The sequence below is a fragment of the Rousettus aegyptiacus genome, unplaced genomic scaffold (genome assembly GCF_014176215.1).
Source record: "Rousettus aegyptiacus isolate mRouAeg1 unplaced genomic scaffold, mRouAeg1.p scaffold_m13_p_17, whole genome shotgun sequence".
In the NCBI taxonomy this organism is placed as follows: domain Eukaryota; kingdom Metazoa; phylum Chordata; class Mammalia; order Chiroptera; family Pteropodidae; genus Rousettus; species Rousettus aegyptiacus.
This window is the reverse complement of record NW_023416292.1, coordinates 27138504-27162190: the sequence shown is the minus strand read 5'-3', so window position 1 is coordinate 27162190 and position 23687 is coordinate 27138504. Positions and strand designations below refer to the sequence as shown.

The 23687-nt window shown below is 43.2% G+C and overlaps 1 protein-coding gene across 3 annotated transcripts; it reads left to right on the top strand.

The window, feature by feature from the left end:
• Positions 1–7: 7 nt before the first annotated feature.
• On the top strand, positions 8–23085 carry GABPB2 (GA binding protein transcription factor subunit beta 2). 3 transcript variants are annotated; one of them, XM_036234922.1, is made up of 10 exons: positions 8–1409; positions 3513–3627; positions 4823–4930; positions 6233–6400; positions 6928–7122; positions 9056–9194; positions 13365–13481; positions 15309–15494; positions 17809–17945; positions 18096–23085. In XM_036234922.1, the coding sequence occupies exons 3-10, from the start codon at positions 4823–4825 to the stop codon at positions 18393–18395; spliced, it is 1350 nt and encodes a 449-aa protein (XP_036090815.1). In that variant the 5' UTR covers positions 8–1409; positions 3513–3627; the 3' UTR covers positions 18396–23085. The 3 variants fall into 3 exon arrangements, with proteins under 3 accessions (XP_036090815.1, XP_015978289.2, XP_036090816.1); XM_016122803.2 differs by lacking the exon at positions 3513–3627; XM_036234923.1 differs by lacking the exons at positions 3513–3627; positions 13365–13481.
• Positions 23086–23687: the final 602 nt, after the last annotated feature.

The window sequence follows — 23687 nt, the reverse complement described above, 5'->3', positions numbered from 1 at the left end:
GGAAGAATACTTTCAGTAGCCTTTATACATTAAAATGATGAACCTCAGTTTGAACAGGTAGGTAACAGAAAGGGTGAAATCATGTTAAAATTATTATTTAGGGAGAAAGCTGCAACCAAACGGCTCTTCTGCTTGCTCACTACCATATTTTGAGGTAGTAAGTCTAGGGATCAGTAACACGAAATCCGCTCTTCCTTATCTCAGCCTAGGTGCCTAAGAAAATAAACGTCTTTACCCAAATGTTACCTACTTCTTTTAAAACTCGCCTTATTAAAAAAAATAGAAAACCATTTGGACTAATTTACAAGTTGTTGTGGAGTGCCTCCTACATGAAAGGTACCGAGCCAGACAGCCTAAGATATAAACAGGAATGAGTTGAGATTTTGACAAACTCAAAAAGGGAATCCGCTGTACATAAAGATGCCATGAACGACATCGGAAAAGTTCAGAAAAGGGAGAAACACAAACCTTCGTTTTGAAAAGCCCACTGTGGACGACAAAAGCCAAAATCTAACAAAGAGCGGAGCAGTGATGTGTCCTTTCTGTTTTTACTTATATTTGACGGGTTTCTCTCCCGACTTCTTGCTGTCCGTAGTTAAGACTATTGGCGGGTGGAGGTGGGATCAACTGTTCGGTTAATAAAATGTCTACGTAGATTTGCAAACTCATGCTCCACCCACTCCCAGGCCCCCCAAAAGAAAAGTTCCCGTCATTTGTTTCACGGCTGGCGCTGACAGCTTGGCTCTGGGGCCCCTAAATTCAGGCTGGACCTGGAAGTGTGTCCGTCAGGCACGAGAGTTCAATTCTTGCATAAGCCAGGAACGTCCTAAACAGCCCCGCCCGAAGCTGAGACGGGGAAACGAGCTTCTCCCATCGACCCTAACGCCGGCCCCCCAAAATGCGACCAAGGAGAGGCAGAACCGATTCAGACTCCGATTTCTCTCCAGCGGTTCGCCTGCTTCTTGGCGCCAAAAGCAACCAGCGGGCCGTCCCCCTGCCGGATCTACACGACACGTCAGCCACGTAACCGAAAACCCTCCGCCCCGCTAAGTAGTCCTGCCCAGGATGTCTCGGATACACGCTTTTTCACCGCAAAAGGCCTTCGATGAAGAGCCAGCGAGCCTCGGAGGTGCACCCGCCCTCTGTTCGAATGGAAACGTGGGTTCCCCGATCATTTTCTCTTCACAGATCCCTCCGCCAGTCATGATATTCGCGGAGTCTCCACTTCCGGGTCCGCCATTTTGTTGCCTCCATTTCTCCACGAGGGGGGGTTAAAGGCCCCCAAAATATGCATATATGAAAAGGCCAAAAAGTAACCGTCACTGACAGGGAGTCTTAACTAGAGAAGGAAACGGGACCAAACTGGCGGGCTCGGTCAAAGCGCAGCCGGCAGCGTCCCGGACGAGGAGGTGAGGGGGAAGAAGAGATGCGTGGATTCTGGGGGGCGTCAGGGCTGGCAGGGAGAGTGCTGCGAGGAGCTGCACCGCTGCCCAGCCCAGCCCAGCCCCGAACTTCTCGGTGCAGACACGGCGGCGCCCCTCCACCAGAGAGGGGACAGCCGGGGGAGGGGGACGAGGAGGAAGGGGATGCTGCTGGGAGGAAGGGGAGGGGACTGGGAGGAGGTGAGGAAGGGGGTGGGTGTAAGACCTGGGGCTGGGGAGCTGGACCGCGGGAAGCCAAGGCCACAGAGGTGACCACTAGAGGGCAGCGCGGAGCCCGGGCCGGGGGCTGCTCCCTGGGCTCGGACCTTGGCTCCCTGCCCCAAAGTTGACACTTTTTCCTGAAAGACGTTATATTGCTGGAAGGAACTGGCGGATTTGTGATAGAGGAGAAAACGGGGGCTCAAAATTCTCGGGCCCCTGGAATGGCCTAAAGATCATTGGCGAGTTCGGTAAAGTGAACAAGAGCATTACGGCCCCGCCTCCAGTTCTTGCACTGTTGTTTGTACAGCTGGCGGCCGAGTGGGGACGTGTGCAATGGAAAAAGGAAAAAAAAAAAAAAAGGTCAGACCATGGATGCTTCAATTCCAGTTCTCCTTCCCGTTAGCTCTCTCTATGCTCACACGTTTCCTTGAGCCAGCAGAACTTCCCATCCCCCTCCCCTTCCTCGAAGGTCCTCTCCCCACACCGCCTCCTGCCTCCCCCCCACCCACACACACACGTCTATGGAAAGGCCATTTGACCCACCCAGTCCAGTAGAGGTGTTGGGAAGCATCTATTTTCATCCAGGCTTTGACAACAATGAAAGAACTTCCCCGCCCAAACTCATATCAACAAACGTAATTACTCTCTAATAATAGAGTACTTTGTTGTCAAGAGCTCAGGCACTTCATCCATTATTAAAACATGCTTACAGAAAGTGCTTGTGTGTGTGTGTTTGGCAGAGGGAGTGGGTGCTTCGTTAGTTTGTTCATCTCCAAAGTCCTAGGAGGCAAGTTAGATCAGATTTTGTTTCTTCACTTTATGAATAGGGAAAGTGGAGGTACATCCAGTAAAGGAGAATGTTTTCCATTTGTTTTTACTGATTAGGGAGCTCAGAAGTCTTAGGCTACATCTCTTGTCTGGTGGATACCACCAGTGTTAACAGAGGATACTGGCAGAATGGCACATAGTCCCGTCAACATTTTAAAAATACATTTTACTTTTACTAAAGATAGATGCTTCAGGTTAACTTTTAAAAAAAAATGACAAGATGGAGAAAAGAGGCTTGAAGAACACTTTTCTAGACCTTTTTATAACAGGTGATGAACATAACATCTTACTTGCAGTCTAATCCCAAAGTTTATATCTTTGTATAGTAAGAAACTAAACTTCATGACCTAAAGAATTGAATGACAGATTTGGCTCAGTTGCCATTTAGTGGGACTGATACACAGATTCAAATATGATTAAAGAAATGTGATAAAGTTAACGTATATGTAAAGGCAGACTACAAAGGAAAAAACTGCTCAAATATATTTTGCAAGAGTTCAGGTGCTGAAGACACCAGTTTCAGCGAGATAAAATCAACTCATTTAAAGTATCTCGTTTTCCAGAAGTACCAGCTTCCTAGGAATGTGAAGCAAACCAGATTTCTCCTTAAACTGATAACCTCAACCTTCAACTGAAGTTGAACTCTGTGTGTGTGTGTGTGTATGTGTGTGTGTGAGAGAGAGAGAGAGAGAGAGAGAGAAAGAATGAATAGAGCTGGAATTTCATTGTGAAGATGGTTTAATCTTGCTTCGTGTCAGCATTTTTGAATGTCCTGTATGGGCATTTTTCCATCTGTGATCAGTTATCGAAGAGATGTTAAGGTGTGGTGATAGAACTTTTATATACAGTATAATTTGAGAAAATGTGAAGACGTCATTTCTGATTATTGAACCACCTAGAAATGTGTTCTTGTTTTTAACTGTTAGTAATAAGATAGTTAAATTGAAAGGCAGTTTTGATATTTTAAAAGGAAGATAGCCATGGAGAAATATGAAGTATACATTTTCTGTAAGAATGTTTTGCTATCATTTTTTTCTCTAGGGTTTCATGAGTGATAAAAACTGACACTTAGCTCCCATTATAGAAGTTCACATCATTAAAGTTCATCCTCCGCTCCTGAACAGACTGTTCAGAGGGGCCCGGACTAGACCCTCAGGTAGATTCATTTTGAACAAACTCCCCTGGTGGTCCCCCTGGATACCCATGTTTGCATGCAATGCTCTGTGATAGAGATTGGAAAACTAAATCACATAGTGACTGAATGATTTATCTAAACCATTGATTCTCAAATTTTCTGATTCAGGACTCATTTATATTCTTAAAAATTATTGAAGATTCCAATGTATTATGTCTATTGATATTTACTGTTTTAGAAACTAATTTTTAAATGTTCATTAAAATAAAATCATATATTCATTACATGTTAAGATAAATAATACATTTTTATGAAAAATATATCTTCCAAGTTAAAGAGGCACTGTTTTAAATTTTTGCACATCTCTTTAACTTCTGGCTTAATAGAAGTTATTTTTTCGTACCCACTTTTGTATTCAGTCTGTTGCTATATGTACTTGGAGAAAGGGAGGAATATTTTAGTAGCTTTTTCAGGTCGTTGTGGGTATTCTTTGTTATACACAGAAACTCAACAAGTAGTAATTTCTTAAAAGTTAGTTGCAATGAGGAATCTAAAACTATATTAATGAAATTTTGTACTCGGTTACCTTACAACCCGTTGATCTGTCTTCACTTTGAATCTCTTTACTGGTGTATGATTTCATAACACACATTGGTCGTTTGAAAAGTATTGGTTCACCAAATTATGCAGATTATCCAAATGTTAGTGCATTTTATTATACACCATAAAAAGTTCACATTATTATCAACACAAATTTCATTGGAAAATTTTGTAATATGTTCATAGTGGTGAATATAAATTTTCCAAAACTCTAATTTTTGCTCACTGTTCTTTTTTGAAAAAATGTCTCCCAGGTACCTGAGTCTCATTATCCTTGGTTTGTCTAGTCATCATTTCAACGTAGCAGAATATTTCTACCCGTGGTCATGTCTAAGGGATGAGATGCTGTTTTATTGAGTCCTTAAGCCAGAAAGGTGGTAATGAGCTACACATATTTCCAAAGTTTTTTTCTGGAGAGTAAAAGTGAGGGTACTGTCGTTTAGGGCCTGAGCCTTTTCCAAACATCTGATTGTGTTCGATGAGCTAGCAAGGAAGCGCCAGGGAGTCACCACGAGAAGTGTGGTCAAGTACAAGAGGCCTTCCAGAAATATGTGCAGGCAGCTTTCCTTGCGTTTGAGTTACAGCTTCCTGAAAACTTCTGTTTCTGTGCATAAAGATGTCTCTGGTGGACTTGGGGAAGAGGTTGCTAGAAGCAGCACGGAAAGGCCAGGATGACGAAGTGAGAACATTGATGGCAAATGGCGCCCCGTTCACCACAGACTGGGTAAGCGCTCGTGATTACTCCCAGCTTGTGCTATTACCAGGCTTTTCCTGAAAGGCTAAACAGACTTTATTGATTTCTCTTCACTCTCTTTCTCCCTCATTCTCCCCACAAGAGTTTTATTTTCTTTGTCTCATCTGAGTATGTGGTTTTTTTTAGTTTTCTAATTAAAAGAGTCTCCCGTGGCTATATAGGTGGTAATTGTAAAGGTGTTAAATACTTGTGATTTTCCATAATGCTTTTTAGAGTATTTTCTAAAAGTTTACTTCTCCCTGGAGTGTCCTTGGGTTATAGGCTTCTGTAATTAGCTGGAAATTAAACATTTCTCTAAAATGTTCTGGTTAATAAGGAATAGTCTTAGCCATTTTGTTTCCTTTATCACCGTTAAACATTAAAGAGGAAGGTGCAATTTCATGAGCCGAGACAGCCAGCCTGGAGAGCAGAGTTTTGGGACATCCAGGTCCAGGAGATGGTGTGGGCTTGCTTGGCAACACAGATTTTGTAAGCATTGCCTAATTTTAACAATTCAGTGAGTAAGTGGCCTCTCTTCTGGGGCGATTAATTCATAACTTTAGAGGCCGGCAGGTTCTTAGCACTTCACAGAAAGGGAGAAAGGAAACCCATGAGATGAGCATTCTATAAATAGACCTGAAAAAGAGCATTGTGAATTAAATCCAGATAGGCAGAGAAGCTGAATATATGAAAAGCAAAGAATAAATGAAATAGGCTTAAAGTAAAGAGAAAGGAATGGATCTCTGCCCAAAGCGGATGCTGATAGACAGGTTTAAGTTGAGATGATCTGTTGCTTATTGATGTGGACACACCGTTGCTACCTTTTTATTGCCTCTTCATCAGTGTTTTTGCTTTGCTTTACTGTGGCAACAAACTTCTGGTCTCACTAATTAAATTGGCACCCACATGCAACTTACTAGTCCCTGCCCTTTGCCTAAGAATTGTTTTGAACTTGCCTTCCCATCACTCCCGACTCAATGCTCTTGTCTGTCCATTATTTTTTTACCTTCTTCTAAGCCCTGCTTAAAATCATATCATTTAGGACTCTCACCTGATAAATCCAGTTGATTTAAACCTGTTATACTTACCACTTACTTAATTGGTGGTATATTTATTTGCCCATTACTATATTAATTTTTTAATTAAGTCATTTCTTCAATCCTGTCTGCCCAACCAGACTCTCCCTCCAGGGGCAGCAACCATAGAATTCACCTCTTGTTCATTTGTACCTCTTCAGTAATGATTTAGGAGTCTGCGCCCAGTTAGTATTCAATGAGTATTGTTTTCCCACAGCTTGGAACGTCACCCCTCCACCTTGCAGCCCAGTATGGTCATTATTCCACAGCAGAAGTGCTCCTTCGAGCAGGCGTCAGCAGGGATGCCCGAACCAAGGTGGACAGGACCCCCTTGCACATGGCGGCCGCCGACGGACACGTGCACATCGTGGAACTGCTCGTTAGGGTAAAGCGAGAATCGTGGTGGGTTGTATTGTGAAAAAGACGCTCACCCCCCCTTTCTTACTTAAATGCGTGGTAGGAAGCTAGGTTGGGAAAGATTACGTTTAGGACAGTTTATAGGATTGAGTTGCATTTCTTTCAAGAGTAGTCGTGGCTGTGAGGATTCTGTTTTGTAATCTTTTGAAAGCTAAACAGGCTTTATTTATTTTTCTTCATTCCCTTTCTGCAGGTGTTCTTTGCACTTATGCCCATTTTTTTCAGTCAGCTCTGTTAATAAATGCAGCAAGAGTGTTCTGTTTTTCTCCCATCTGTTATAATTTCCCACTGACGTCCTTAGAAGACCCACTTATTGAAGGCATTTTATCTATCAGCATTCAGGATCGTTTAGAAATGTTTTTCTCTTTGAGACGTCTTAAACATGATCTAAATTTGAATATGCGTAATCTGGAAATCCTCCATAGTGGTGGTGGAATCTTGCACCTGTGCTACTATAACCCATATCCGTTTGAAAAACTTATTTTTCTGTGACAGAATGGTGCAGATGTGAATGCCAAGGACATGCTGAAGATGACAGCTTTGCACTGGGCCACCGAGCACCACCATCGAGATGTTGTAGAGCTGCTTATCAAATACGGAGCTGACGTCCATGCTTTTAGCAAGTTTGACAAATCTGCCTTTGACATAGCTCTGGAGAAAAACAATGCTGAGATTCTGGTCATCCTTCAGGTCTGGTTTTTTTATATCCCCAGAGTCCACTTCAGTTGAAGTTAAGGATTTTTTTGTAGGAGTTGAATCAAAACTGAACTTTCCCTATCTTGTCAGAATAGCACTTCTAATATGCTCAATCTTTGACCCACTGTAATTAGCATCTTTGTTAAAAATAATGTTCTCTGAAGTCCTGAACTATTTATGGTGATCAAATATCAGTATTGGTGGCCAGGACAAAATAAGATTTAGAATGCTTTTTTCTCTGTTAAAATCTCTGTTTTCTGAATGTATGTCAACTGATATGAGACAGTACAGAGCTCCAAAGTGTATGGAGTCATAAGGACGCCATCTCAGAATCAAAGTTAGCTGTGATGACTTCACCCATTAATTTCTTAAGCCAGCACTTATATGTCAGGGAATAACAGGATGCGGAATGCAAAGATTAATAGGACATGGCCCTGCCCTTGGAGTGTTTACAGCGTGATGAAGTTTAGACAGGAAATAATGCATTGCAGTACTCTGGTGATGAACAAATATCCAGCAGCCGTCAGGGGAGCACAGAGGAGGGAGTGTTAGTGGTGCTTGAGGCAAAGGTTAGAGCGGACACAGAAACCGAACTGAGTTTTGAAGGAGAAGCAGGCAGAGAAGTGAGAAAATAATATCCTCGGCGAGCGAAAGAACACCTCAAAGACACAGGTGTGAAAGGACGTGGGATGTTCCGGAAAGAGCAGGTAGCTCTGTGACTAGAGGCTGGGCCAGGGAAGTGGGGTTCGGGAGTGGCAGGAGCTGAGGCTGGAGAGTTGGGTTGCGTTCTCAATGTAGGGGTGTTGCATGGCATACAGGGAGTTCGGACTGTTTTGTGGGTAATGGGGATCCAGTAGAAGCTTTTAAATAAAGGGTTCATATGATTGGACTGTTTTTTTAAGATGATAATGTGGAGTGTGCAGACTGGAGAGAGGAGACTGGACACTAAAGAACCATCGTGACTTCCATGAGGCCAGGCAAGCGCCAGGGAGGACTTGAGTGACGGAAGTGATACTGGGGTGGGGACAGAGAAGGGGCAGATTCAAGCAGGAATTTAACAGTAACCAGAGAATGGAGGACTTGTTTCAAGCTGAAGCTCTTAGTCAGGGGGACAGTTATATATGAAAAATGGCCATTTCTGCCACATTTTCAGTGGTTCGTTCGGTTGTTGGTTGGTTTGTCGTTTCTTACAGTTGCTCCCTCTAGGCTGTCATCCTCTTCAACTTCCAATCCCCTGTCTTCGGGCCCTTTCATCATTGGGGCTTTTTAAATAGTGACCATGTTTGTAGAAAACTGCTTCTGATAGTAAAAAGATAAAATGAAATAAAGATAAGCCTCTTTACGCTGAAATTGCACAGACACACCCAAAGCAAAAGTGCAGCATGCGAAACTAGACTTGAAAATCTGGCCATCATTTATTTGCCTGTTGTGCATTCTCTTAGGAATTCTTCAGTGGCAGAATGAAGCAAGTAGTTGGGAAGAGCCCTGGAGAATATTCTTCTCTGTAGCCTCTCTTTGGGGACCTACTGCTAGCACATCAACGTGCGGATAATCGATCATAGAATATCAGTGCTAGAGATTACTTTTTAGGCCACCTCTCCCCTTTATTTTTCAAATTAAAAAAAAAAAAATCCAGAGAGGTTAAGTGAATCGTGTAGAAGTTTTTGCAAATGATACACCTTTTTTCCTAAAGTAAAAATAAGCCTAGGAAAGCAACTTTACGTCTCCGTTGCCCTGGCCTAGGGTGGGGGGTGGTGAGGCAGGGAGGAGAGGATGGAGGGAGGCAGTGGTCTTAATGAGAGCTCTGAGCTCCCTGGGGCTCTATGTGCCAGAGCCCGTTCTGCTTGATAGAGCATTGGGGGTCGGGGCCGTCCCTTCAGTCACCGAGTAACTAAGGTTAATAAGAAATCTCCGTCTCGTTCTGTAGGAAGCCATGCAGAATCAGGTGAATGCTCATCCCGAAAGAGCCAACCCTGTGACTGTGGCTACCCCGCTCATCTTCACGTCAGGAGAAGTCGTCAGCCTCGCTAGCCTCGTGTCTTCAGCCAACACCAAAGCAACCTCAGGTAGTACTCCCGTAGTGTGCCATTCATTTCAGACTTAAAATGAACAGAACCCCAGGTTTTCCTATGAGATTAATAGATACTCTGTCTGATACTTACTCCTTTATTAAAATATTCCCCCAATAGAAGATTTATAATAGACTTTAAAGCTAATGCACTTATCCTGTCTGGGGAAAGGATGATCATACATAGGGGTTATATCTGAGTGCTTACGGTAGTAGAAGTAAAATATTTTACAGATTACTATGTTGAAGGATTATGTCCAACCCCGAAATGAAAATATAGGAGTGCTTTAGTATGGTACCGCTAAGGAAATAGTTAAATATTCATAGTCCAAAGCAGTAACAAAGCAGAAACATAAGTGGTTGTTGGAATACTGATATAAAAGAGGTACACGTGATTATTTGACATGAGTCTCAATTTGTTTTTGAGAACATACGTAACAACAAAATAGCAGAGAAAAGCACTCGGTGTTGATCTTTTGAAACCAGTATGTTTTTAACAAAACCGTCAGACTAAAAAGGAGAAAACTCAATTTGTTTTCAACACCTCTTTACAAATATTTGTTTAAAACAAAGAAACGCGTGTCCTCTTTTAAATAAATTTTCCAGCTGACTCTTGGTTTTTTGTTTCTAACTCATTTAAAAATATGCAACTGTATTCCTAGTTTGTATAATATCAAAGGAAGATGTAGAAGGAGGTGTTATTGAGAGGCAGTGTGATACAATAGAAAGAGCGTATACACATATACATAGAACCGTGCATTCAGAACCGTGTTCAAATACTGATTTATAAGTTGACTAAATGATTGACTGTAGGAAAACTACTTATTTCTCTAAGTCTTCTTTACTTAGCTACAAAATTGAGGTATAGTAATATCCACTTCATGAGGTGGTTGTGAGACTTTGAGATGTTTTAGTTCAGTGTCCGTTTCATATCAGTGTTAAGTGAAAACGAACTTCCTAGTAAAGGTTGTCTCCATCATACCCACAAGGGGGCAGTACTGACCTTCATTTTATAGGCCATCAACTCAAAAATCACTGTGCTTTTCTTTCAGCGGAATGATTCCAAAAATTTAGCTTAAACATATGTGTATATGTAATCAGAACATTCACACCCTTTTGGATTTGTTGTGGTTCAGACCACATGGGCTAGAACAAGTGCTTTTATGATCCCAAAGTCTTTAGAAGCCAATAACGTTCCGTGTTCACAAACGTGTGAAAAGAGCTAGGGTCGGTCTTTAATCTAACTACCGAAATTCTCCAGAATGGTGAGCAAAGTCAAAGACGTTCAGGACAGAGATTCGTAGCCTTGTCTCTTCCCATGGCCTATGTCATGTTTGCCATGTTGCTTTTGGCAAACCTACTCTCCTTTATCTCTTCTGTATGTTGACAACTGCAAATTGAAATTGCTAAACCATCACATAATAGAGCTCATCTCCCCAGTGTCCTCTTAAGGAAGCAGTTCTTCCTAGCTCTCCTCTTTTAGGGGTTTGGCTTTATCAGTACAGATAAAAGAAAGGAGAAAAGTTATATAGCAAATTCAGGTTGGGTTCGATTTTCTTTTCCGGAATGGTGAGCGGGCTTCTTGTTTCCCATCATCCGGTAATATTTTTAAGCATTAACTGAAAGTATCTGAGGATTATCACATTGGTGGATATTTTTGATACCAAAATCCAGATTACAAAGTTTGTTTTCCATTTTCCATTTGTGACTAAAGATATGAATCATCATAGTGCTACTAGCAAACTGCGGTGATTTGGGAAGGCAGACTAATTTAAACACTAATCAGGGCAAAGCAAAGTTATGAAAATGAATTTCCTGCTGCTTTAGAGTCAAAAGATGTACTCCAAAGTCAAGTGTGAACAGCTTTGTATTGGTTCATAGAGCGCAGGCTCGGAATCTAATGAATTAGGTTCTAATCTGGCCTCCGATGTTTACAAGCTGCATGACCTTGGGCAAGTTACTTAATTTTTTTGGATCTAGTTTTCACTAAGTCACCAAGATTGTCTACACAATCCCCTAAATCCTGGTCTGAAGAGTTTATGTATATAAGCCACATTCCAAATTGGTACCAAGAGCTGTCACTGATAATGCTATTTCCCCTCCAAAAACAACAGTATCCGTGCACATATTACTGTATTTAATGTTTTTCCTTATATTGAGGAGAAGACAATTAACATTAAACAATGAAGTATTTTATTTTCCTGGAACTTGCTGAGATAAGTCTGAAGAGGTAATTTGCATAGTCTCTTCAGTTTCAGCTGTGTATATAAGAATACTGAACCTGATTTTTCACAAATGTCCTTCATTTTGCTATTGAGTGGAAGGCGGGTGAGTCATTATGTTGGAATCAAAGGGGGAGAGCCCTTAGGTCGGACTCATCATATGCTGAAAGTATGTAATGCTTTTCTCGTGAAGCCGTTGCACCCAGCTCTTCTGTTCTCCTTTAGCTGGTGGCCTAGCTGATGTTCGGCCCACTTGGACCTTAATTACAACAGCCTTGCTGTGCGTGCGTGCGTGTGTGTGTGTGTGTGTGTACACTGTGGTAAAATAATAGCAGCCTTGGTTTCGATCACTAGTGACTTACTGTACATATCGTCCAACCTTCACGAGGATATATATATATCTAAAAACCGCTCGTTTGGTTTTTTCATTCGTGAGTTCTCTCGTCAGCATTTGGTGTGATAGACCGAGCGATGAGAAAAGCTCGCACTAGGCAGGGAAGTTAGGAGCTAGGACGGAGCTGGACCTTGCGGCAGGAAGCCGCTAGCGGGACGTCGGCTCCCTTCTGGAGTCAGCGCGTCCCACCGTCTCCGGCCATGCGGTTCCCTGTGTGTTTTATGCGAGTTAGAGTAAGTAGGGAAGCACCACCACGCCCGCTTCATCCCGCACCCACAGTCCCACAGTCGTCCCCCAAAAGCTCAGGGTGGTTCGCAGCTGCGAGGAGCCCTACCGCGCAGGTAATCTGCCTCCTAAAGGGAAATCTGAAATTTAAATTCGTGAACGAGTTAGGTTACCAAGATTCATCTACCAGAAAAGGATTCTTTGCTCTGTGGGAGGATTTATCATAAGGAGTGTTAAATAAGAGTTTCCTTAAGTGTTTTACAGACAACTGACTTTTTGATAGAAGAATGGCTGGGACAAATCTTTAAGTATAGATAGAGGTAAAACTTAAAAATTAAGAGTACATTTATAAAGAAGATAAGCATATCGGTAAGAGTCCAGTGAGGAGACAAAACTACACGGCAAATTGTATAATTTTACTTTATATGTGTATATATAATCTCTAAACTCGTACGTGTAATTGATAAAGAATTACTAGTTAGTAAGAGTGAATTAACTCCAAAGAGGTATGGAGAACCCTAAAGAATACCGGACTAGTCGATATAGGGAGCAGCCACTACTTCTATATGACAAAACTTAAGCTCATGCTAGCTGACAAGTAGTGGTTATAGAATCCAGCTTCGGTATCACAAGGCAGGGCAGGGAAGGGAGGAATTGGAGCACAGAGGTTCCAAAAATTTACAACTGGCACAATAAGTATCTTGGAAATTGGAAAACATTAGTAATTCATTTTATAGACGATTTATGGAAAACTCTTGAGTGATGTTTTGGGTTCATAAGTTGGGCATGCCTGTTGCCAGATCTAATGCACACCCTTCTTGGAACTGAGCTGTGAGAACAGCAGGCAAAATATAAGACAAAAAGGTTATGAACAAATTTTTTTTAGGAAGCACATCATGACATAAGCAGATTGGTTTTTAGCGCTGATCAATTATACTACCCTTTGACCTTCAGTATGTGAAATGTTAGGTGGTTCACTGTCTTCACACCAGAGGTCAGTCTGAGCCTTCCTGGCTGTCAGCAATGACTGGAGGTCATGGGTCGAGCAGAGCCCTGGTCTGCACTGGCGCTGGCAGCCCCGAGGGCGAGCAGCCGGGAGTGTCTGGCCCTACACCAAGCAAACTACTGGAGTCCACCTTAGAAGGAGAACGTCTTAAACCTTAGAAGAACTTTAATCTCATGCTAATTGGTTCATATCGGTTTGTATTAGAGAGCGAGATTAAGGACATGAGAGTGAAAAGCAGAGGTTTTGATTTACTAAGCCATTTTTAGCTCATCTCAATTTATTCTCTCCACTCGACCTCATTTGCCTTTTTTACCGAAATAGGTGCCCCCCATGCCTCCTCAGCAGTGTGCCTCTCAAATTCCACCACCTCAGTGCTGGCCACCCTCGCAGCCCTGGCCGAGGCGTCAGCCCCCCTCTCTAACTCACACAGAGCCGCAGGTAGGTGAGGGAGGTCTGCTGGGCCAATCACTGTTTCTCCTTTTGTCATGAAATCTCCAGCAGATTGAATTTGCATGAAATATTAAAGAATTATAGTTAATTAGAGACGGCTAGGAAAAAGGGATGCAGCATACTTGAGCATCAGAAAGAAAAATCACTAAGTGATCTAATTAGACGGCTGAATAATACCAGAGGATGACTAAGTTACTCTTTTGTATTTTCACAGTTTCAAATTTGTTTGCCCTGACTTCAGTTACTGCAGATTGAAATAGGTAGCCTCATATTAATTAGCAGATTTTTTGGAAGCACTCTGTGTTGTGTTTTGACTGATGCTATTGTAGAATGATTCAAAGTAGCCACTTAGATGTCTCGCATTAAAGCATCAAATACATGGGACGGCCACCTCTCCCGTTGTCATACCCTGTGGATTTCAGGTTTGCTTGCTTTGTTTTTACTGGAGATGTTATCTTGGCATTTCCAATGGAAGTGAGCGGATGTATACTGTATAATGAGTACCCCTCTGACACTTAAAACAGAAAGGTTTTAGGTGACTTAGCCAGAGATAGCTGTCTACGGAGAAAAGGCTCAGGGCTTCATTCAGGTGGGTAGTTGTAGGTAGGGCTAAAGAGTCATCTAGCAATCTTTCTGGAACCCTCTGGCAGTCTTCTCCATCATAAATGAAGGCAGGTTGTTCTGATTTCTATTATTGACATTTGCGTGATGAGAACATCCCTCCAAGCCCGTTTTTCTGACAGGCTGCGGTCGCGAAGATCTCTGCTTAGACGTGGAGGGGCGAGCGGCGTGGCAGAGGGGAGCAGTATGTCCAACTCGTGCTCATTGTTCTTTTGATTCACTCTTTGATCTTGGATAAATCAGTCCCTCAGGTCTCAGTTTCCACATTTCTGGCATAATGGTTAGATTAAATTATCTATCGAGGTCCTTTCAGCTGTGACACTTAACCAGTTCCTTGTTTCTGGGTGTGAATCCCCTGCTTCCATTGGACCGCATGAATGTGTCTCATGTGGACAGTCCCCACCCCACTATTGCAGAGTTCTACTGGCGACTCTTCAGAAAGAGGAGTTTATAGTGGTAGGAACCGTTTCTCCTGCTGGTTACTGGGGATATTGACTAACCAAACTGAAAATATTGATTCAGCCTAATACATATAAATCTCTTAGAGAGGCAGCTGGCACAAGGTAAGTAGCCGGTGTTACCTGCTATTCATATTGTTGATCTGTCGGGTGAGAGACGCCACCTACCATTTTTGTCTATCAAGACTTCCTCGGGCTTTGACTACTTGACATATTGTTTTGTTTATTCAGTATTAAATGCCTCGATTTCCTTAGAGAAATAGATTTAGTCTGATTTATAGTTATTTCTCTAAGCTCCGTAGATTTTTTTAGACTCTTAAGATGCTTCCTGAAAAAGAGAGTTGTAAGATCAAACTCAGCATACTGTATCCCCTGCTGGAGAGTCACAGCGCTCATCAGCCTTGGGGGCCTCTGATACTTCCTACAAAGCAAACAGAAAAGTTTGGCATGTTTAAAGCAGCATTCTGAAAGTGTGTTTTTACATAGAACCCATCTTTAGTGAAAGCTACTAACATCCCAGTGAAGACGTTTTAGAAAATACTGTTTTAATGCATTCCTTATTTTCGTTTCTGCTCCGGCTTAGCATTATTCATAAGAGCTTGCTTTTGTGCACTGTCGAATCTTTTTTTTTTTCAAGTTTTCTTATTCTTGATATTATCAATTTCAAAAAGACTGAAATTGCTATACTCCAATTTTTAAAAAAGCTGAAATTTAAATTTATTTTCATTATCTCTAGCTAATTCAGAGGAAATCGTAGAGGGAAACTCTGTTGACCCATCAGTCCAACATGTGGTGGGGAGTAGTGGCCAGAGGGTCATCACCATAGTGACGGATGGCGTCCCCCTGGGCAACATCCAAACTGCAATCCCTGCTGGAGGCATTGGCCAGCCATTTATTGTAACCATGCAAGATGGACAGCAAGGTGAGTTATCCCATTGGACCATTGTGTGTTAAGAGATATCTCAGACCCTCCACTCTCCTCTAAAAACGAGGCATTAAGGGAATGGGAGAATGCCAGGTACCAGATGGGGCAAAGAAGCTATGAAAAAGAAACAGAAACGGGTTGGCAAAGGCTAATTTCCCTAATATATATAAATTTTGTGAGTAAAAACCAATAATCTGGTAGAAAGAGCAAATAATATGAACCAATACCTCACAGAAAAGAAAATCCTGATGGTTCTTAAAAATATGATAATATGTTCAGCCTACTTAATTCGTAGCAAGAGAACTGTAATTAAATATTGCACTGAGATGCCATTATTCCCCTACAAAGTCAAGGGTGTGGAAAAACAAGCACTCTTATAAATCGCTCGTGAGAGGATAAATTAATAAATTAATGTACCCTCTAAAGAGCAAATTGGCAATGTCAATCACTAATAAAGATACATGTACCTTTTGGCTAAAAAGTTCTTTATCTCTCAATTCATATTCACACACACAGAAACGACACGTACTAAGTTATTCATTCCGGCATTATCTGTAATCATCAAAGATTAAAAGGACCTAAGTAAGAAAAAAGAACCTAAGTATATGTCAGAAGGGAGCTGGATAAATAAATCATGGTACAGCCACACAATGAGATGCTCTGCAGCTGTTAGGACAGTGAGGCAGTTCCCTCTGGACTAGCGCGGTCTGATCCCCAAAGTAGATTGCTAAGCGACAAGAACAAGGTTCAGGACAGTGCGCAGCTTAGACTCCATCTTTAAAAGGGGGAAACGTGTATTTGCTGACATATTAATAAACTTTGACTATCTCTGGAAGAACATTCAGGGACAACACTGATAACATTGGTTACTTCGGGGGAGGACACCTGAGTGGCTGGGGATGGACAGGAGGCTTTTCACTGTACGCGCTTTTATAGATTGTAATTATTGAACCATGCGAATGTATTATGTATTCAAAAAATGCATAAGTAAATTTTTTTGAAAAGAGAAGGAAACTATTCATTACAACTTCATTCCTTAAAAATATTGGAGAATGAAAAGAGGAGGATTGGCATAATCGCCTGTATTACCAAAATTTTGACTTGGCTTAAATAATTATGGGGACCTTATAATTTTCAGATTATTTGAATTGATGGATCTTTGCAATATGAGAAGGAGGAATTAAACCTTTATAATCCAAGCTCTGGTATCATAAATTCTTGTTGATCGTATTTGGAAAATAAAAACCCTCATGCTACTCTTATATCCACAGCCACCTCCCTAACTCTGTTTCTAACGCCTGGCAGCTACTAACTCCTATCTGTCCTCTGCCTCTATGCTTTTGTCATTTAAAGAATGTTACAGAAAAGGAATCATGTAGTATGTAACCTTTCGAGATTGGCTTTTTTCTCTCAGCATAATTCCTGTAAGATCCTTCCAAGTTCTTGTTTGTCTCAGTAGTTCATTCCTTTTCACTGCTGAGTAGTATTCTATGGTATGGATGTACCACGGTTTAACCATTCATTCGCCCATTGGAGAACATTTAAGTTGTCTCCAGTTTGGACTGTCTGTGAACAGAGCTGTTATGAACGATCACGTATAGGTTTTGTGAGAACGTCACTTTTCAGTTCTCTGATATAAATGCCCAGAGGAACAGTTGCTGGGTTGTATGGGAAATGCATGTTTCATTTTGTAAGAAACTTCCAAGCTATTTTCTAGAGTAACTGGACCATTTTACATTCCCACCAGCAATTTATGAATCCAGTTTCTCCACATCCTCTCCAGCATTTGGTGTTTTCACTATTTTTTACCTTGTTAGACATTCTGGTAGGTGTGGAGCGTGTTGTATGCTTATGTGTGCTGATCCTTCTCTCATCTATGAGAAGATAAACAATTAAATTAAATACAGGTAATGGCACACTGCTTTCATAAGAGGTTTCTCAAAAATCTTGTATGAAGACATCAGACCTTCTTTAGATAAATTAATCCTGCAGAACTGTAAGCCAAATGGTTCTAGCTTCTGACCTAGAGTCAGACATCTCTTATCTATGAGCCTCAGACCTGGTTCCTAATTGCGTGGCTTCCAAACCTGCAAATTTTTGCCCTTCTTTTCAGAGGCCTTCTCAGTGCCTCCCTAATCCTTTCTGTTTCTCTCTGCAGGGCCATGCCCTACCTGTTAATTCTAAAATCCAAAGGGATATGAAAAAAAAGATATCAAAATAGATTTCAATTTATTTTCTAATTCGAAGCAAGCAAAACCTCTTTGTTTTACAATGTATTCATCTCCTCCAATTGGTGTTCTTTGGCTTGTAGTTCTAACTGTACCTGCTGGTCAGGTTGCAGAGGAGACTGTAATTGAAGAAGAAGAAGATGAACAAGAAGCAGAGAAGTTGCCATTGACTAAGAAACCAAGGATCGAAGAGATGACAAACAGCGTGGAGGAAAGCAAGGTAATGTTTTTAGCAGCGTGGAGAGAGAAGGGAGGAATCGAGAGCCATACATAACTGTTTAGGCCTGAGCCTGTCTTTACCTTCTATCTCCTCTCTGGATAATCTGTGATCAGGTGTTGTTACCAGTGGTGACATGGTTTACTTTTACAGGAAGGCACTGAGAGAGAGCTGCTACAGCAGCAGCTCCAGGAGGCCAACAGAAGAGCCCAGGAGTACCGGCACCAGCTCCTGAAGAAGGAGCAGGAGGCCGAGCAGTACCGCCTCCAGCTGGAGGCCATGGCCCGACAGCCGCCCAATGGAGTCGATTTCGCGGTGGTTGAAGAGGTGGCTGAGGTTGATGCCGTAGTGGTCACCGAGGGGGAAACGGAGGGGAAAGAGACAGAAATGACTGGAGCAGGAAGGACCACCGAGCCTCGGACCGGAGTTTCCATGGAAACTGTTTCATCTTAACATACAAGGGCCACAATTTGTACTGTGTTCACCTTTTTCCTCTTTTTAAAAGAAAATACAGAGGACAAACACTGCGTAAAAAAGCTAAGGATGTCCTTAAGAAGAAATCTATAGCAGCGTCTAACGCTTATGCTCAGGAAGGCTCTCTGTGCAACTGGAAAAATCAAAGCCAAATTTAGGGAGCACTTCTGAGGGCCAAAGAATGGGGACCAGATTTCTCAGCTACATCACTGCTTTGAGCATAGAGGTAAAAGAATGCTGCGTGTTGTAGACATTGTTTTTTAAATAACTGACTTTCTATTAGAAGATTTTACTGTCAAAGGTTTTTGAGAAAACATTCCTAACGCAGACACACCCAGGGCCTTTAATCGCTGCGCCATCAAGTGACCTGAAAATTTGCCTTAGATTCAAGATATGTCTGTTAGAGAAGACACTAGTTGGGAGCAGGGCTGGGAGCGAGTTCAGGGGAAGAGAAAGGAACATGTTTCGCTTCCAAAGGAGCAGGCGCTCCCCACCATCCTGAGTTCATTTCACTGAAAAGAAATCTGTGATTGCCTGGCTAAATTTGCATCCATTGTGTCCATAGCTCAGACGCCAGTTTAAGAAACAAATATAATTTTTAAAAACTGGAAAGGAAAGAAAACTTGTTTATGTGGGAGACGTGTATAAAAACCCAGAACCCTCCGGGCTGCACTTTCACAATACTGGAACCGAGCCAGAAAGAGGCTGCTGGGGTTAGGAAACAATCTGGTGTTGAGATGCAAACTTTGTTCTGGCTGGATTTCATGAAACGGCAGTCAGCATGGCGGTCTCTCAGCAGAGCAACTTGCTTCCAGTTATTTCCGTCATGTCAAGCTTTAATATCAACTCTTTAATTATGTAAAATTTGTTGTTTTCTAAGCGTGCCTTTCTGTGGAGCTTATATGATATCCTCTTATATGCAGTAGAAGGAGGAGGTTAGAGCTGAGTGCGTGAGGATGCTGCATAGTTCTGTTGCCCTTTGACCTGCGGTGAGCAGATGGCTCTGCTTCCATAAGGGAGGACCTTGTGCCTTATAGGTGCTCAGTGTTGGGGGGCAAAGGGTGTGAGAACCAAGGAGTCTGGCCAGATGCTTCGTCTGCCTCACTCACTTCTCTCCCGCTACGCCTGCTCCCTTTGACGTTTTTGGAAAATGTTTCACTGCTGAGTTTTCTTTGTGTGCCAGCTTGGAGTTTTATCAAAAGAAAGGGAACTGTGGATGGCGGGGAAGAGGTCGTGGAGAAGTTACATTATGGAGGTTGTTGCCTTTGAAATTTGGCCCTCATCGTTCTTGACTTGCTTGCTTGCTTTGCTGTAAATGAGAAGAAACCAGAGGGAGATGTGCCAAGTAAACATTTGAATGACTGTTTAGAATATGGTTTTCTTAATTAGCGATCATGGGGAAAGCATGCATTTTTAATTTGGAATAAAACTTGACAGTTAACGTGGTTCTATTTACCTTGATTAGTGAAGTAATTGGCCGCAATTTTCCAGAGGTGAAAAATCATTTGGGGCTCAAAATAGACTGAAAACATAACTCCCCAAACCAAGTTTAACAAACAGGATTGGCTGTTACAGGCCCGTTGAAATTAATCTTGACTACTGGCAACCTTAGCTGGGTTTTGTCCGTTGACGTGATGACTCCGGGCTGTTGGGGATGATGGAGAATTCAGAGGGGGAGCCCGCGTGGGGGTGACAGTGAAACTGTGGTCTCTGCTTGCACACCAGCCTGTTTCTGTTTGTGATTTTTTTTTTTTTCCAAGTCCTTTTGAGAACCAGGTGCTAACAATAAGCTGCTGTCATGTGCCATTTCAGAGACTTGGCTTACCTGCAGATGGACCAGGTGTCATTTTAGATGTGTTTCGTTTATGTTCTTGGTGTCTCTGTCAACTTTAATTCCTTTTTTTTTTTTTCTTTTTTGTTAAGAGGGTGGGGGTTGACACTGCAGAAGATACCCAGGCCCCGCCACCTCCTCCTCCAGGGTGGCCTCTGGTTGGGGATGGGGAGTTCCCACCCAGCATTCCATTTCGAGCACACTGAATCCCAACCATTTTGGGGAGCTGTTTATCAGTTGTTTCTCCTTCTGCAGGAGGCTGCCATTCCCACCCAGAAAAACTTCTAGTACAGCCCAGGTCATTTTTGACAATGGGCTCTCTGAGATCAGGAGTTAAAGGACTGGTTGGGGTTAGGGAGAGGGAGAAGGGAGATGTCTAGAGAAGGGTGGGTTGCAAAAAGGTTTTTGTTCTTATTTACTTTTAACAGACCTTCTAGCATCCCAGAAAAGAGAAGTCGGCTTCGGTCTCCAGGTGTGTTGCCACGGAGAGAATGGCAAGTCAGGACCTCCCGGAGTAGTTAGAAGCTTAAATTTTAAATCAGGAATGTCAGTGCCCTTGTATGATTTTGCGTTTCTTTCTGGATCAGCCATGGAAGTTGGGAAAGTGTGACTGAGTCTTCTGGGTTGGGGGGTTCCAGCCAGCTTCTTGGCTAGGTTGGATGACAGAGAATCAGATAGACGAGTGCTTCAGAGTTGGTGCTTGAGCAGGTGACCCGGGCCTTGGGATGGCTGCCTTCTGAAAGTAAAGCTGCCTTAATGATATCAGTATTAACGTAGGACCTTCAGACCCTACCTTTGCATTTTATCTAAAGCCTTCACCCCAAAAAGGGAGAAAAAATAAACCTTAATATCGCTGTTCTTATTCCTAGCTTCAGGGAATTACTTACAAATGTCTGAGCATACAGTCCCTTCCTGTCACTACCTCTGTGGGATCTCTTCATTGCAACGCCAGAGTTGAGGTCTCATCACTGAAATGTGGGAGAACTTGACTTTCGGTTTTCCGCGCTTTGGATTCAGTGCCTTAAAGGACGTTCTTTTTCTCTGTCCGAGCTGCGTTCAATTATTTCTGGCCTTGCGGGTCCCCCTTCTCCACTCCGTAATGTTGGAAATGTATGGCATACAAAATTACTTTTTTTCCTTTATACCGATGTAATGGAAATGAATTTACCAGAGTGCTCTCTGGGTGAAGTCCCGTTGCGTGACCAGGGCGTTTTAATGCCCCTTCTCTGGGTGTATGTTTGCGCGTGTGTTTGTAAATCGCATGGATTTTCCCACGTTCTGTTTGTTTGAGGTTCAGCTCTGGTGTAACCTGGAAATGTTTTTATTTCATTAAACACACGAGAGAGGGTTTCTTTGCATTCACCGAATGGGCTGAGGAAGAAAAAGCATTGCGTTGGCGCTTCCGTGAGAGGCGTGCTCTCGCAGCCTGGTGGGGACGGAGGCGTGAGCCCCGGGGAGCCCAGTGCTGGCGTTCCAGGGCCTCATCAGCGTGGGGCGCGAGGACGCCACGCGAGCTGAAGGACAGGCGGAGTCGGGGCAGCGCTGGCGCCGCCCTTCCGCGCGACCAGCCTCCCCCGCGCCCCTGTGGCAGCTCTTGTGATCGGCGCTTGCGCGGTCTCTCACACCTGGGAACAGGAGGGGAAGCCCAGGTGAAGCACGCGGCAGAAGGAGCGGACGTTCTGTGCACGGCCCCCCCTCCCGCACCCCGGTCTAGCAGTCTCATTCTGTTGAGAGTGTTCACTCCGAGAACGCTTGTGCGACCCTCTCCTGGCAGACATGGGCCGGCAGAGCTGGAGTCGCGGCATATAGTGAGCTCTAACCAGGAGTTTAACATTGAGTGGGAATCAGTTTTCGTTCCAGTTTATTGGAGAAGGGCCTCCGGTTCCCTGCGCCTAGTGCAGACATCGGCGTGTGGCCAGAGAAGGGGCTTGAGAATGGAATACGCGTCAAGGCCAGCTGTGTGCCGCTCTGGGCTCTTACCTCCCCCCATGCTATGCGGCGACTGTCCCCCTCCTGACTTAGTGTTCTATATCCCAATATATTGAGCAAAAAAATATGAATTGGAATTAAGTAGCTTCGAGCCTCTAGTACTGCTTTTTTTTTTTTTTTGGCCTCTCCAGGCTTAGGGGGTGGGGTGACATTCCTAGACTCTACAGTAGCAATTTGGCTTGTTAATGGCAGGAAATTGTGATTCTCTATCTCCCTCCCCGCCCCCTCCTCTCCCCTCTAACAACTTCTGCTTCTGTGACCCTGTTGTTCTTATCTCCTCAAGTCTTTCCCAGAAACTAGAACTCAATTAGTAGGTCATTTCCATCCGTGGGCCTTGTCTTTCCTTTCCCCTCCCCTCCATTCCTACCGCGTATTTTCTGTTTATTCTGATGTGGTTTGTTTCTGAGTTAATTAGGTCACACCCTGTATCCTGCGCTTCCTAGTTGGTTTCAGGCATCTCGCTCTATCAACAGTGATGATAGCAGCTCCCTTCTCTGTCTTTGCCCTGTACGCTGTCTTTCTGCCAAAGCCATTCCTGTTGGGGTCTGGGTGTTGGGAGTGAGAGTGTGGGTGGGGTACCTAGACGCTTCCCAAAACGTCCTCAGTTTTTCAGGTTGTCTGACAGCTTTATGTACAGTATGTTTTAGGAAAACTTAAATATACCTTTCTTTTTTATCTAGGATTTTAATATAATAGGGTTTGATTCTGATGAGCAAGTTGGAGTGTTTATGTGTGTGTGAGTGAGCGTTCGTGTGTGTATACACCTATACAGATCTATATTATATATACAATTTTTGTACTATCATTTAAAATAAAGATATTTCTTAATAAAATATCAAAGTCTTACCATTTCAGGGTGTCATCGAAAATGTTTCCATCTCGCGGATCGTAGATAAACCTCAGTACAGTCACATGTTCCTTAATAACAGGGAGACGTTCTAGGAAATACCTCGCTAGGCAGTTTTATTGCGGGAACATCACATAGCGCATGCGCACAAACCTAGACGGTCTGGCCCGCTATACCCGAGGGTCCTGGGCTCCCAGCCCACACAGCCCGTCACTGCTCTGAGTACTGCAGGCAACTGGAACGATGTTGCGTATGTGTGTATCTAGACAGAAAAGGTCCAGTAAAAATGGGCATAAAAGATATAACATGGAACACCTACCTGCATAGGGCGCTTGCCATGCAGGGACCTGCACCTGCAGGACGGGAGGTGGCTCGGGCGAGTCGGTGAGTGAGCGTGAGGGGGTGCGAAGGCCTGGGATGCACCGCGCTCCACCGGAGACCGTGCACGCCGCGCAGTCAGGCTGCGCTGGGTTCACGCAACATTAAATCAGGCCCAAGAGAACGTGATGCAATCAGGAGGCGCAGTGAGCACACCATGCCTGAGGCTGCCACCAGCAGAACGTGGCACACTGCTGTTCGGCAACCTTGTTTTTATAAGGAGAGT

Coding starts and splice junctions, on each gene's coding strand:
- GABPB2 (XM_016122803.2), top strand. CDS start 4,823: ATGTCTCTGGTGGACTTGGGGAAGAGGTTGCTAGAAGCAGCACGGAAA. Junction 7,123..9,055: donor AGATTCTGGTCATCCTTCAG/GTCTGGTTTTTT, acceptor CTCGTTCTGTAG/GAAGCCATGCAGAATCAGGT. Junction 9,195..13,364: donor CAACACCAAAGCAACCTCAG/GTAGTACTCCCG, acceptor TTACCGAAATAG/GTGCCCCCCATGCCTCCTCA.